The sequence below is a fragment of the Chiloscyllium plagiosum genome, unplaced genomic scaffold (genome assembly GCF_037043375.1).
Source record: "Chiloscyllium plagiosum isolate Xiang-an unplaced genomic scaffold, Cpla_swu_hap1 HiC_scaffold_38, whole genome shotgun sequence".
Classification (NCBI taxonomy): domain Eukaryota; kingdom Metazoa; phylum Chordata; class Chondrichthyes; order Orectolobiformes; family Hemiscylliidae; genus Chiloscyllium; species Chiloscyllium plagiosum.
The window spans coordinates 33,667,781-33,683,586 of record NW_028270176.1 but is presented as its reverse complement, the minus strand read 5'-3'; the positions used below and the strand labels follow the sequence as shown (position 1 = coordinate 33,683,586).

Genomic DNA, 15,806 nt, shown 5'->3' with positions numbered 1-15,806 from the left:
GGCATCAAGGGTGCTGGTTTTATTACTGCTTGAGATTATCCAATTACCTGACACCAATGACATGTCTGACAATATTCACCACATCCTTATGCAGTCCAGGCCAATAAAAATGTTTCTGTGTTTTGGCTTGTGATGTCCTAACTCCCATGTGACTTCCTTCTGGTAATTCATGTGCTACCCACAACACCTCCTTTCTGTAACCCACTGGCAATACAATCTGATGGACTTCTGTCCACTTCCCTTCCGCCTGAATATGTGATGGTCTCCATTTCCTCACCAAGAAGTCATTGTTCTGGTACTAACATTCTGGGATACACTCAGATTCTCCTTCTACATATGTATTTTGATACAGCTGCTTTAATTTTTCATCTTTCTGTTGTAATTCATTTACTTTCTCTGAACTAAAGATATCCACTTCATCTTCCACCTGTTCCTGTTTGTTCTCAATCATTTGATCAGACGTAGGCTTTGATAATTGAACCTCAACTTCCTTGTCTTCATGTTTGATTTCTCCTCCTGCTTCCACCTGTGGTTTTGTGACCTTCTTACCATACAGTCAGAAAACATCCCAGGTATCCTTCCCGGAACACCTCAGTTGCCTGATATTCTACTGGCTTTTCAACTGCTGTAGGCATCACTCTCACCTGTGATCCAGCTGTATCATGACCAAGGATAAATTGCATTCCTGGAACTGAGAATTTCTCGATTACTCCTCCCACCACTTTGCCACTTTTTCCTGGACTTTCCAACCTCACTTTAAATCATGAAACACTGCATTTCTCATCCTGAATTCCATATATAACCACTTTTCTTGGCAATGTGCTTTGTGAATACATATCCCCTCATCTCTCCCTATCAAAAATTGACTTCCTCCCAAAGCACCGAAAATTTTAATTTTTTTACCCACTCCTGCTGCCATACATCAGGAAACGTTACCCTCACAAGTAAAGTCTTTATAAAGAGATCTGGCATTCTCTTCTCAACCAACCTCTTTCACAGCTTTTTTTTTTAGCTTCCACTGCACTTTCCTTTCCCACAATAACAATATTCACTGGTTTATCCTGTTTTCCAACATCCACCTTCCCAGTGCTTCACCTATACCAGCAGTATTGTGACTTGATAATGGCCTACTTTGTTGCAAGGAAAACACTGGAGCATTTTTACTTCTGTTTCCCCCATCATGGGGTTCCTTTCCACCCTCTGGCAAGCTATCTTTACTATCTTCAATGAGATCTCCTTTCCCTTACCACCTGAGGATTTCTCTTTTCTCCAATTGCTATCCTTCACAGATTGAGATTGATGTCGGAAGCCAAATTTTGATTTATGAACCAACACATAATCACCTGCCATTTCATCTGCTGATCTTACAGTTTTAAATCTCTGCTTTTCCACGTCAGTTCTCAGTGCTTCAGGAAGTGAATTTTTGAACTCCTCCAAAATAATTGTCTCTCTAAGAGTCTCATATTTTTGCTGCATTTTCAATGCTTTTATCAATCTTTCAAAATTATGGTGTCTGATCCTTTCAAACACAATGTATGTTTGACCAGGGTCCCTCCTTGGATTCCTGAAACGTTGAATGTAGGCTTCTGATCTTAGCTCATATTTTTCACCTCATTACCCTCACAAGATAGTTCACTTGCTTTACATACAAACTTTGTTTGAATCAACAATACCCACATGGTCACTGACCATTTCATTTGTTCAGCCATTTTCTGAAATGTAATGAAAAAAATCTTCTGCATCCTTCTTGTTGAACGTTGGTGATGCTTGAACATATTGAAACAGATCCCTACCAGCCCTTTAGCTCGGATGGGATTGCTCTCCGTCCCTGTCCTCATTATTATTCCTACTTTCACCTTTACCTCCACCATTTTAACTTGACTTTGTGCTTTCAGTTCCAACCACTGAAGTTCAAAACTTGCCTCTTTCTCAGATTCTGCTCTCTCTCTCTCTCTCTCTCTCTCTCCCCCTTTCTTCTGTTCGGGACTTGCTCTCCTTTTTCTTTTTCTGCTGCTTTTAATCATAATTCGAGCTGTTTCATTTCATTCTCTCTTTATTTTTGTTCTGCCCGGGCTATTCTTTCCTTTAATTTTGCCTCTAACCCAAGCTGCTTCATTTGCAATTACATTTTAACCATTTCCAAAGATTCTGATGGTGTTCCTGGCAATTGTAAATGCTGCGTGATTGCCACAAATATCTCCCCTTTCCTCACAGACACCGGCAACCCCAACTCCAGCTGGTTTGCCAATTCTGAAAGTTTTGCCTTGCTCAACGGTCAAAGTAACTTTCTCCAGCCCTAAGAAACTCTTAGTGACTGAAAGAGCCATTATTACAACAAGGCCCACCCAGTTTAAACTAATTGAATTCAACACCCAAAACAAAAGACACTAACACTTACCACCCGCTACCTTTGAGTACAATAATCCGAAACCCAATGTGGAATTAGAGATTTTGATCCTAATAGGAGTCCCCAATCTGCTATGGACCAGAGTAAACCCCCACAAAACATTCAGAACACAGTCTCACCCTCACTTGTTCTTCTTTTAAAGGGACATGCAAGGCATTGTGTTCTGGATACAGTTCGGTTGGTCAAACGACCAGATTTGAAGCAAGCACACTTTATTCATACACTATATAGTTAAAATACAATAAAAGTAAGAGGCAATTAGAAAGACTTTATTGGAAAACTTAACAGGGACAAGGTAGGACTAATAAATTAAACTGCATTTATTTCAATGCAAGGCGCCTAACAGGGAAGGCAGATGAACTCAGGGCATGGTTAGGAAAATGGGACTGGGATATCATAGCAATTACAGAATCATGACTCAGGGATGGGCAGGACTGGCAGCTTAATGTTTCAGGATACAAATGCTACAGGAAGGATGGAAAGGGAGGCAAGAGAGGAAGGGGAGTGGCATTTTTGATAAAAGATGGCATTACAGCTGTGCTGAGGGAGGATATTCCCGGAAATACATCCAGGGAAGTTATTTGGGTGGAACTGAGAAATAAGAAAGGGATGATCACCTTATTGGGATTGTATTATAGACCCCCCCGTAGTCAAAGGGAAATTGAGAAACAAATTTGTAAGGAGATTTCAGCTATCTGTAAGAATAATAGGGTAGTTATGGTTGGGGATTTTAACTTTCCAAACATCGACTGGGACTGCCAGAGTGTTAAAGGTTTAGATGGAAAGGAATTTCTTAAGTGCGTACAAGACAATTTTCTGATTCAGTATGTGGATGTACCTACTGGAGAAGGTGCAAAACTTGACCTACTCTTGGGAAATAAGGCAGGGCAGGTGACTAGGTGTCAGTGGGGGAGCCATTTGGGGCCAGCCACCATAATTCTATTTGTTTTAAAATGGTAATGGAAAAGGATAGACCATCTAAAAGTTGAAGTTCTAAATTGGAGAAAGGCCAATTTTGACGGTATTAGGCAAGAACTTTCGAAAGCTGATTGGAGGCAGATGTTCGCAGGTAAAGGGATGGCTGGAAAATGGGAAGCCTTCAGAAATGAGATAACATGAATCCAGAGAAAATATATTCCTGTCAGGGTGAAAGGGAAGGCTGGTAGGTATAGGGAATGCTGGATGACTAAAGAAATTGAGGGTTTGGTTAAGAAAAAGAAGGAAGCATATGTCAGGTATAGACAGGATAGATCGAGTGAATCCTTAGAAGAGTATAAAGAAAGTAGGAGTATACTTAAGAGGGAAATCAGGAGGGCAAAACGGGGACATAAGATAGCTTTGGCAAATAGAATTAAGGAGAATCCAAAGGGTTTTTTACAAATGTATTAAGGACAAAAGGGTAACTAGGGAGAGAATAGGGCCCCTCAAAGATCAGCAAGGCGGCCTTTGTGTGGAGCCACAGAAAATGGGGGAGATACTAAATGAATATTTTGCATCAGTATTTACTGTGGAAAAGGATATGGAAGATATAGACTGTAGGGAAATAGATGGTGACATCTTGCAAAATGTCCAGATTTCAGAGGAGGAAGTGTTGGATGTCTTGAAGCGGTTAAAGGTGGATAAATCCCCAGGACCTGATCAGGTGTACCCGAGCACTATGTGGGAAGCTAGAGAAGTGATTGCTGGGCCTCTTGCTGAGATATTTGTATCATCGATAGTCACAGGTGAGGTGCTGGAAGACTGGAGGTTGGCAAACGTGGTGCCACTGTTTAAGAAGGCCGGTAAAGACAAGCCAGGGAACTATAGACCAGTGAGACTGACCTCAGTGGTGGGCAAGTTGTTGGAGGGAATCCTGAGGGACAGGATGTACATGTATTTGGAAAGGCAAAGACTGATTAGGGATAGTCAACATGACTTTGTGCGTGGGAGATCATGTCTCACAAACTTGATTGAGTGTTTTGAAGAAGTAACAAAGAAGATTGATGAGGTCGAGCAGTAGATGTGATCCATATGGACTTCAGTAAGACGTTCGACAAGGTTCCCCATGGGAGACTGGTTAGCAAGGTTAGATCTCATAGAATACAGGGAGAACTAGCCATTTGGATACAGAACTGGATCAAAGGTAGAAGACAGAGGGTGGTGGTGGAGGGTTGTTTTTCAGACTGGAAGCCTATGACCAGTGGAGTGCAACAAGGATCAGTGCTGGACCCTCTACTTTTTGTCATTTACATAAATGATTTGGATGCGAGCATAAGAGGTACAGTTAGCAAGTTTGCAGATGACACCAAAATTGGAAGTGTAGTGGACAGCGAAGAGGGTTACCTCAGATTACAACAGGATCTGGACCAGATGGGCCAATGGGCTGAGAAGTGGCAGATGGAGTTTAATTCAGATAAATGCGATGTGCTGCATTTTTGGAAAGCAAATCTTAGCAGGACTTATACACTTAATGGTAAGGTCCTAGGGAGTGTTGCTGAACAAAGAGACCTATTAGTGCAGGTTCATAGTTCCTTGAAAGTAGAGTCGCAGGTAGATAGGATAGTGAAGAAGGTGTTTGGTATGCTTTCCTTTATTGGTCAGAGTATTGCGTACAGGAGTTGGGAGATCATGTTGCGGCTGTACAGGACATTGGTTAGGCCACTGTTGGAATATTGCGTGCAATTCTGGTCTCCTTCCTATCAGAAAGATGTTGTGAAACTTGAAAGGGTTCAGAAAAGATTTACAAGGATGTTGCCAGGATTGGAGGATCTGAGCTACAGGGAGAGGCTGAATAGGCTGGGGCTGTTTTCCCTGGAGCGTCAGAGGCTGAGAGGTGACCTAATAGAGTTTTACAAAATTATGATGGGCATGGATAGGATAAATAGACAAAGTCTTTTCCTTGGGGTCGGGGAGTCCAGAACTAGAGGGCATAGGTTTAGGGTGAGAGGGGAAAGATATAAAAGAGACCGAAGGGGCAACATTTTCATGCAGAGGATGGTACGTGTGTGGAATGAGCTGCCAGAGGATGTGGTGGAGGCTGGTACAATTGCAACATTTAAGAGGCATTTGGATGGGTATATGAATAGGATGGGTTTAGAGGGATATGGGCTGGGTGCTGGCAGGTGGGACTAGATTGGGTTGGGTTATCAGGTCGGCATGGACGGGTTGGACCGAAGGGTCTGTTTCCATGCTGTACATCTCTATGACTCTATGACTCTACTAAAAAGTAACTGTTGTAATATCGTAACACCCCATAAACACACCCTTGGCAACAGGTAAGTTCAGAAAAACAGATTGTCTCACATCCAACTCCAGCAGCAGGAAGGAAAAACATCAAGAGAACACTCAGTGAGTGAATGAAGCTGGGAGAGACAACCTGCAAGTTCCATACTCTGTTGACACCTGAGCAACAACTGCTGAAAGTTAAAACTAAAATCCGGATTCTGTGGGAGTTTGATCACACCCATTCAGGCTGCTTCTATTGTCCCAACTTTTAAAACTGAATGAGCTCTATCTTAAAACATCTCTAAGCTTAGTACAAAAATTCCATGTCTCAGAAATTTCAGGAACAGGTCATTCTGCTATAATGTGCGTTTTGTTAACATAAATTAACTGTAACATAATTGATGAATTGGTGACACTGTTTCTAAAGCATGAACATTTAAAATGTGTGTTGGCTGTAGTGCAATTACATCACCAACACTTTAAGCACTGTTCCCAAAGCTCAATTTTTCAAAAATGCAGGGTTGTACAATAGCACAACTATTGTCTTAGAGAAAAACTACCTGTTCTTCACGACATTATTTCCTCCTGCATCTGAGAAGCAAATTACAACACCACCACAGGCAGGAGGCTGTAACTACAATGTGACATGTTTAAATTCGAAAGTTGGCTCAGAAATTCAAACAATGTGGGGATGATGAGAACATGTGAGGCAATCTTTGAGTCAACAATTTTGAATCAATATGGAGTTGAACTGATATTTATCTACAGATCACCTGAGTATTTCATTCCACTTTGGATGGCACAGTGGCTCAGTGATTAGCACTTCTACCTCCCAGCACCAGGGTCCTAGGTTCGATTCCCGCCTGTCTGTGTGGAATTTGCACATTCTCCCTGTGTCTGCGTGGGTTTCCTCTGGGTTCCTCCCACAATCCAACGATGTGCAGGTCAGGTGAATTGGCCATGCTAAATTGCCCACAGTGTTAGATGCGTTAGTCAGGGGTAAATATAGGGTAGGGGAATGGGTTTAGGTGGGTTTCTCTTCGGAGGAGTGGTGTGGACTTGTTGGGCTGAAGGGCCTGTTTCCACACTGTAGCGAATCTAATCTAATCCAATAAAGGTAAAGTTGTTCATTACCAACAAGCTTGTTGCAATTTCTTCCTGTTTGCACAAGATGCAACATTCAGAAAGCATGTTCAGGTCTGAGTGAAGTCACGCTTCTGTTCAGGACTACTCAACCACGTTGGCAGCACTTCATTTTGGGTAAGACAGGGTCACACAACAGCACTGGGGAAGCAGAAAGGCTGAGGAAAAGGAGAAGCTTTTGTTTGGGGTTTCTGTCTGTACACTAAGAAGCACACGCACTGAAGTTTAATTCTATTCCATTTGCTGAAAACATTCTGCTGGTAAATTGCTGTTTATAGAGTCATAGAGATGTACAGCATGGAACAGACCCTTCGGTCCAACCCATCCATGCCGACCAGATATCCCAACCCAATCTAGTCCCACCTGCCAGCACCCAGCCCATATCCCTCCAAACCCTTCCCATTCATATACCCATCCAAATGCCCCTTAAATGTTTGTGCTGAGTACAGAACAAGAGCTTTATAAATCAAGCTGTCAAGGACAAAGGCAAGGAAGTTACGCTGAGTTTATAAAGCTCTGCTTAGTTTACAAAGTCAGCATTGTGTCCAGGTCTGGTCAGTGCACTTCAGGATGGATGTGAGTCTTTGAGAGGATATGGAAGAGATTTCCCTGAACAGCTCCAATGATTTCAGTGACAGGGTTCATTTGGGGAAGCTGGGGCTGTTCTTCTCAGAGCGATGGTGACTGGGGGTGAATCTGACTGATGAGGAAGAGATGGGGCCAGGTTTAGATCAGGGAGACAAAGGAAAGCTGTTCCCATTGCTGATGATACAAGGACAAGGGGAGACATATTGAAGATTCAGGGTGGGATAGGCAGAGCAGGGGTTGTGAGGAAGGACTGTTATACACTGTGAGTGATAATGATCTGGATCTCACTGCCTACAAGGTGGGGTGGAAGGGAAGATGCTCACTGATTTCAAACAGAGTTTGGATGAATATTTGTGGGAAATAAACTCTCAGAACAATGAGGAGAGAGTGGGGAAATGGCACTGACTGCATAACTGTACAGAGACAGCTGGCATAGCTCAATGGACTGAATGGCTACCTGAGAATTCTATGGCTCTCAGACAATCCGAACCATTGCCCTTAACCGAACATCCCATGGGATTCGGTTGCACTGATAAAGCTTGAAGCAGCCTTTCAGCTTCCTTTAACTGTTTGCCCCTGACAGACACAAACACCAGCAACAGTGAGAACAACAGCTACAGTGAATATCCCAGCTCGTATTCCCAGGATCAGGATCACATGCAGACTCTCTCCTCTGCTACCTAGAAAACACAGAGAAAGAATTAATCACTTCCTGTCTGTGTTCAATCTCTCTCAAGCTCCACTTCACTACAACTGTGGCAGTGATGCAGTGAGAATGTCACTGGGTGAGCAATTCAGAATCCAAAGCTAATGTTCTGAGAACTTTGGTTCACATTACATTGTTACAGATGGTGAAATTTAAACGTAATTAAAGATCTATAATTAAAACGTTTGCCTAATTAAGACCATATAACCACTGCTGATTGTTGTAAAAATCCATCTGGTTCACTAATGCCCTTCAATCTACCGAAATTGTACCCGGCCTATCCTGCATGTGGGGCCTACAGCAATTTGACCGACTCTGAACTGCCTTCCAAACCAGAAAAGCCACTGGGATGAAATATAAAATGTGTCTTTCTGAGCAACTAATGGTTTCTCAGAGACACCAAAGTGTCCAAGATCTTTTCACTGTGAACTTGCTGCGAGTGCCATTCTGACCTTCCACTTTAGTGGGGAGACGATGGTCTAGTGTTAATATCTCTACAGGAATCGTCCAGAGAGCGCGGTGTTGTCTGGAGATTGCAGATTGGATCCGTCATAGCAGATGGTGGAATGTGAATTAATTTAAAAATCTGGAATTCAGGGTCCAATGATAACCATGAAATCATTGAAGATTGTCAGCAAAACCCATCTGGTTCACTGATGTGCGTCAGGGAAGGGCAGTGCTGATATTATCAGGTCTGACTTACAGGAATGAATCTACTGAATGAATCAAATCAAAGTGTGGGATAATGGAGACAGTGCAAGTTTGTCCTGTTCGATTCCCTGTCAGAGGTTTCTCTCTTTTCTGCACGCAGGATCATGCTGTTGCAGATTGTTGTAGAAAAATCTGGAAACGTTTTTCACAGAGTGTGAAATCTATCTCAATCTCATGTAAAGAAGCCATGATCTCAACAGATCACAATTACAGATTCCAATAAATAGTTTCAGACATTACCCAGAGACGGGGGGGATCTACCACAGGGGAGCCTGTGAGAACCCTCCCCATCTTTGGCATCTCAACCCATTCAATAACCCTCATTATCTCTAAACTCGTCCAGCCCCTGTACCCATCATTATCTCTGTAACCTCCTCCAGTCCCTCCAACTCCTCCCTATCTGTCACCTCCTCCTTTCGTACATCCCTCTTCATCTCTGTAACCTCCCCCAAACGCTACAGACCTCCCGCTGTCTGTAAATCCCTTCAGCTCCTGTACCACTCACTATCTTGTCACCTCCTCCAGCTCCTGCGCCCTTATCTCTGTAACCACCTCCTGCCCAAACCCCTCCCTAACTCTTTAACTTCCTCCCACCCCTACACCCGTACTATTTCAGTAATGCCCCCAGCCACTACACTCCTCCCTATCTCTGTACTATCCTCCTGCCCCTACACCCCTCCCTATCCGTTACCCACTCCTGCACTGACACCCCTCCCTATCTCTGTACCATCTTCCTGCCCCAAACTCCTTCCTATCACTTAATCTCCTCCCGCCCCATACCGATCACACTCTCTGTAATCTCCTCCAGGCATTACACCTATCCCTGTCTCTGAAACCTCCTTCTGTCCCAACACTCATCACTATCTCTGTACGGTCTTCAGCCCTAAGCCCTCTCCCTATCTCTGTAACCTCGTCCTGCACCCGTCCCTAGCTCTATAATCTCCGCCTGCCCCTACACTCGTCACTATCTCTGAAAGCCTGTCCAGCCCTTACACCCCCTCCCTATCTCTGTAACCCCCTCTAGCCCCTACACCCCCTCCCTATCTCTGTAACCTCCTCCAGCCCCTACACCCCCTTCCTATCTCTGTAACCCACCTCGCCCCTACACCCGCTCCCCATCTCTGTAACCTCCTCAAGCCCTTACACTCGTCCCATCTCTCTGATCTCCTCCAGCCCCTACACTCGTCCCTATCTCTGAACGCCTGTCCAGCCCTTACACCTCTCCCTATCTCTGTAACCTCCTCCAGCTGCTACACCCCCTCCCTGTCTCTGTAAACTCCTCCAGCCCCTACACTCGTCGCTATCTCTGTATTTTTGCCCAGTCCTAACACCTCTCCCTATCTCTGTTACCTCCTCCAGTCAAATGTTTTGTCGGAGCAGCAGCTGGAGAGGAGCAGAAAGGTTGGAGCCTTCACTCTGTCCAGAGGCAGGTCTCCTGAGGTGACCTCACAATTTAAAAATTAGCTCAGGGAAAGAGGATTGGTTGTCTAGGAACCAATTTTCGGGACTCAGAGTAAAACCTGTCGGGAGACAGAATGTAAAGTCCTTATCCTTGTGCCTTGTCATTCTTTAGGAGTAGAGAAAGCACAAGAAATCCGATTTGTTGAGTAATGGGTAAGGTTGGGTAGTTTATTCCTAGTTTATTGTTTGTACTTGCTAAGGAGAACTCAGCACTGCGGAATGCTCCTCCCGCAATAATGTGTGAAATCAAAGACACTTCCAGTCTCCTTGGTGACCATGTATTCAAGAAGTATATTCAGCTGCAGCTCCTGATTTGGCACAAGGAGCTGATGCAGCTGCAGATGGAGTCATGATGGAGCATCCATGACGCTGAGGACATTGTGGACAGCACATATACTGAGCTGTTGCACCATACGTAAGAGGTACACAGGCAGAAAGGTCAAGAAGACTATGGTCAGGTCATGCACGGGTTCCCTGTGGCCATTCCCTCACAAACAGATATAGCGTGCTGGATAGTGTTGTGGGGGGTGGCCTATCAGGGGAAAGTTGTGGTGTCTCAGTTGGCTCTGCTGCACACCACCGGAGGAACAAGACTGGGTGATCTTCAGTGAGAGGAGTCGATTGAAAGAGGAACTGACAAGCAGTTCTGTGACCACAAATGGAACTCTCGAGTGGAATGTTATCTCGTTGGTCAGAGATGTTCCAGAGTAGCTGCCAGGCATTCTGAAGGGGGAGGGTGAACAGCCAGCTGTTGTGGTACATGTCTGTACCAAAGACTCAGGTAAAAAATGAAATGTGATCTGGTAACAGGAATTGAGAGAGTTAGGGAATAGTCTCACACAAAAGACAGACAAACAGACAAACTAACTGCGTTCATGGATACATAAAAGAAAATATCATCATTGGCCAGATTACTGAAACCATTTTCATGTTGCATTGTTTCACAGGTAAGAATGGGGCTGCTTTTGCAAAACACTGTTTAGGGTCACCTTCTCAGTTTTCCCAGGTAAAGGCAGCAATTCTTTGAACTCAGCTTTCTACTCTTGGCCTCCCAAAAGCCTGCGTGACAGAGAGCTTTCAAACCTTCATGCTGCCTTTGTTAGCAGCCAAGCTCATCTCCCCAGAAAACAGTTCTGGTTCTGCCCTGACAGTCTGATTGCCTCTTCCTGAAGAAGGGCTAATGCCCGAAACGTCGATTCTCCTGTTCCCTAGATGCTGCCTGACCTGCTGCGCTTTTCCAGCAACACATTTCCATCTCACATTGTCCTTATACCAGGTGTAGCGAGCTCCTGGATTACTCCTGGAGTTACAGGCCAAGGTAACCTTGTCTCCCTCCTTCACCTCTCCCTGTGGCTCATTGCGAACAATGGTAACATCTCCAGGACCATCTCCAAGAGGAATTACAGCTCGATTCAGGTCAGGGAGTGGGATAAAGCTGTGGAACATCATGGAACATTCTCCCAAATCCCCGAATAAATGCTGCCCCTGAGCACTAACATCATTTCAGAGAAAGACCACCAGAATTCCTCATATCCTGAAAGAGGGCATTCATCCCCTCTTCTCCATGCTAGAATTTCTCATTCCCAAGTGCACCCTCCTCTGTCATGTCTGACTATCCAACTGTAGTGTGGAGATCAGGGATCTAAACACAGTGCTCCAAGTGTGGTCTGGGGGCTATTTTCTGGTTGTCCCACACTCTCTTTACTTACACTCTACATTAATGTGTTTGGGTGTAGAATCCCGGGAGCTGACAGAATTCCATGCTGTACAGATGTAGCTACAAGATGCATCATTCCTGGTGGGTCGAATCCTAATCGTGTCGGTATTTTCTCGCAGATCTCTCCGTTGTCTGTTGCACATTTTCCTCCAGCTGTAGGTATGAACCGGGGGGTTGGCTTCACTTCGACACATTAACCTGATCGCGGTCCCCTCCTTTACTGTATCCTCAGAAATAATCTCCACATTTCTCGGTCCATCTGTGGGGAGAGACAGAGAGAGAGAGAAGTGATTCTGAGATTTCAGAATCCCTCACATATCCAGGTTCACAGGAGACATGGGGTCTCCGAGGGGTGGGGTGGGGCAACATCAGAAAGATTACTGATCAGAAATGAAACCAAGAAAAATGACAAAAAAGAGGCAACAACACAATATCTGAATTCACGTAGCGCCTGCTGAAGAAGATGTTGCATTGAAAAGGGTGAAACAGTAATGTGACTGCCAGTTGCTTCAACAACATCAGGAGAACAGGTCGGCTTTCCTGAATGTCTGGGAGGAAAGAAAGAGATGGAGGGGTGAAGCGAGCGAATATCTGAGCTCAGGGTTGTAGGCAGCTGATAGCAGAGCCGGTTGTGGGATTCAGGCGCTACTCTCGAGGCCAGGACTTGAGGAGGTTACAGAGACAAGGAGGGGGTGTAGAGACTGGAGGGAGGTACAGAGATAGGGAGGGGGTGTCGGGGCTGGAGGGGGTTACAGAGATCGGGAGGGGGTTTAGGGGCTGGAGAGGGTTACAGAGATTGGGAGGGGGTTTAGGGGCTGGAGGGAGTTACAGAGATAGGGAGGGGGTGTAGGGGCTGGAGGGGGTTACAGAGACAGGGAGGGGGTGTAGGGGCTGGAGGGGGTTACAGAGATAGGGAGGGGGTGTAGGGGCTGGAGGGGGTTACAGAGATAGGGAGGGGGTGTAGGGGCTGGAGGGGGTTAAAGAGATAGGGAGGGTGTGTAGGGGCTGGAGGGGATACAGAGATGGGGAGGGGGTGTAGGGGCTGGAGTGGGTTACAGAGACAGGGAGGATGTGTAGGGACTGGAGGGGGTTACAGAGATAGGGAGGGGGTGTAGGGTCTGGAGGGGGTTACAGAGATAGGGAGGGGCTGTAGGGGCTGGAGGGGGTTACAGAGACAGGGAGGATGTGTAGGGAATTGAGGGGGTTACAGAGATAGTGCGGGGGTGTAGGGGCTGGAGAGGGTTACAGAGATAAGCAGGGGGTCTAGGAGCTGGAGGGGGTTACAGAGATAGGGAGGGATGTAGTAGCTGGAGGGGGTTACAGAGACAGGGAGGATGTGTAGGGACTGGAGGGGGTTACAGAAATAGGGTGGGGGTGTATGGGCTGGAGGGGGTTACAGAGATAGGGAAGGGGTGTAGGGGCTGAAGGGGGTTACAGAGATAGGGAGGGGGTGTAGGGGCTGGAGGGGGTTACAGAGATAGGGAGGGGGTACAGGGACTGGAGGGGGTTACAGAGATGAGGAGGGGGTGTAGGGACTGGAGGGGGTTACAGAGATAGGGAGGGGGTGGAGGGACTGGAGTGGGTTACAGAGATAGGGAGGGGGTGATGGAGGGTTTTGAAAGCCAAGAATCGGAATTTTACAATCGAGGTGTTGCTGGACTGGGTAACGATGCAGGAGAGGGAGTGAGAGGAGGGTGATTGGGGAAAGGGACTCGCTGTGAGTTCAGAGACCGGGGGACAGTGAAGTTTTGGATAAGTAGCTCTCATGCAGTGAGTAGTGACAGAGACCGGGGAGTTTACATTGGGAAAAGGTCAACCTGGGAATGTCACTCACAGAGCACCTCGATCCTGAAGCTCTTTGAAGTTTGTCTTCCAATAACATTTTCCGCTTTGCAGTAATAATCTCCAGATTCCGTTGGGGTGATGGAGCAAATGGTCAGGATGTTCCCTGTCCCCTTGTTAGCTGCTGTGTTCACATTGTCCTTATGGGGAGAAAGTGAGGTCTGCAGATGCTGGAGATCAGAGATGGAAATGTGTTGCTGGAAAAGCGCAGCAGGTCAGGCAGCATCTAGGGAACAGGAGAATCGACGTTTCGGGCATTAGCCCTTCTTCATTCCTGAAGAAGGGCTAATGCCCGAAACGTCGATTCTCCTGTTCCCTAGATGCTGCCTGACCTGCTGCGCTTTTCCAGCAACACATTTCCATCTCACATTGTCCTTATACCAGGTGTAGCGAGCTCCTGGATTACTCCTGGAGTTACAGGCCAAGGTAACCTTGTCTCCCTCCTTCACCTCTCCCTGTGGCTCATTGCGAACAATGGTAACATCTCCAGGACCATCTCCAAGAGGAATTACAGCTCGATTCAGGTCAGGGAGTGGGATAAAGCTGTGGAACATCATGGAACATTCTCCCAAATCCCCGAATAAATGCTGCCCCTGAGCACTAACATCATTTCAGAGAAAGACCACCAGAATTCCTCATATCCTGAAAGAGGCCATTCATCCCCTCTTCTCCATGCTAGAATTTCTCATTCCCAAGTGCACCCTCCTCTGTCATGTCTGACTATCCAACTGTAGTGTGGAGATCAGGGATCTAAACACAGTGCTCCAAGTGTGGTCTGGGGGCTATTTTCTGGTTGTCCCACACTCTCTTTACTTACACTCTACATTAATGTGTTTGGGTGTAGAATCCCGGGAGCTGACAGAATTCCATGCTGTACAGATGTAGCTACAAGATGCATCATTCCTGGTGGGTCGAATCCTAATCGTGTCGGTATTTTCTCGCAGATCTCTCCGTTGTCTGTTGCACATTTTCCTCCAGCTGTAGGTATGAACCGGGGGGTTGGCTTCACTTCGACACATTAACCTGATCGCGGTCCCCTCCTTTACTGTATCCTCAGAAATAATCTCCACGTTTCTCGGTCCATCTGTGGGGAGAGACAGAGAGAGAGAGAAGTGATTCTGAGATTTCAGAATCCCTCACATATCCAGGTTCACAGGAGACATGGGGTCTCCGAGGGGTGGGGTGGGGCAACATCAGAAAGATTACTGATCAGAAATGAAACCAAGAAAAATGACAAAAAAGAGGCAACAACACAATATCTGAATTCACGTAGCGCCTGCTGAAGAAGATGTTGCATTGAAAAGGGTGAAACAGTAATGTGACTGCCAGTTGCTTCAACAACATCAGGAGAACAGGTCGGCTTTCCTGAATGTCTGGGAGGAAAGAGAGAGATGGAGGGGTGAAGCGAGGGAATATCTGAGCTCAGGGTCGTAGGCAGCTGATAGCAGAGCCGGTGGTGGGATTCTGGCGCTACTCTCGAGGTCAGGACTCGAGGAGGTTACAGAGACAAGGAGGGGGTGTAGGGACTGGAGGGAGTTACAGATATAGGGAGGGGGTGTAGGGGCTGGAGAGGGTTACAGAGATAGGGAGGGGGTTTAGGGGCTGGAGGGAGTTACAGAGATAGGGAGGGTGTGTAGGGGCTGGAGGGGGTTACAGAGACAGGGAGGGGGTGTAGGGGCTGGAGGGGGTTACAGAGATAGGGAGGGGGTGTAGGTGCTGGAGGGGGTTACAGAGACAGGGAGGATGTGTAGGGACTGGAGGGGGTTACAGAGATAGGGAGGGGGTGTAGGGGTTGGAGGGGGTTAAAGAGATAGGGAGGGTGTGTAGGGGCTGGAGGGGGTTACGGAGATAGGGAGGGGGTGTAGGGGCTGGAGGGGGTTACAGAGACAGGGAGGATGTGTAGGGACTGGAGGGGGTTACAGAGATAGGGAGGGGGTGTAGGGGCTGGAGAGGGTTACAGAGATAGGGAGGGTGTGTAGGGACTGGCAGGGGTTACAGAGATAGGGAGGGGCTGTGGGGCTGGAGTG

At 46.4% G+C, this 15,806-nt stretch overlaps 1 protein-coding gene across 1 annotated transcript in view; it reads right to left on the bottom strand.

Annotated features, from left to right (window-relative positions):
- Nucleotides 1-15,806, bottom strand: part of LOC148139423 (B-cell receptor CD22-like) — a 139,307-nt gene that overhangs the window by 43,707 nt on the left and 79,794 nt on the right. Inside the window, exons 4-5 of the mRNA XM_087980947.1 lie at nucleotides 14,597-14,863; nucleotides 11,930-12,196 (exon numbers count right to left, since the gene is read on the bottom strand). Of these exons, the coding sequence (XP_087837073.1) occupies nucleotides 11,930-12,196; nucleotides 14,597-14,863 (534 nt within the window). The remainder of the gene's footprint in view (nucleotides 1-11,929; nucleotides 12,197-14,596; nucleotides 14,864-15,806) is intronic.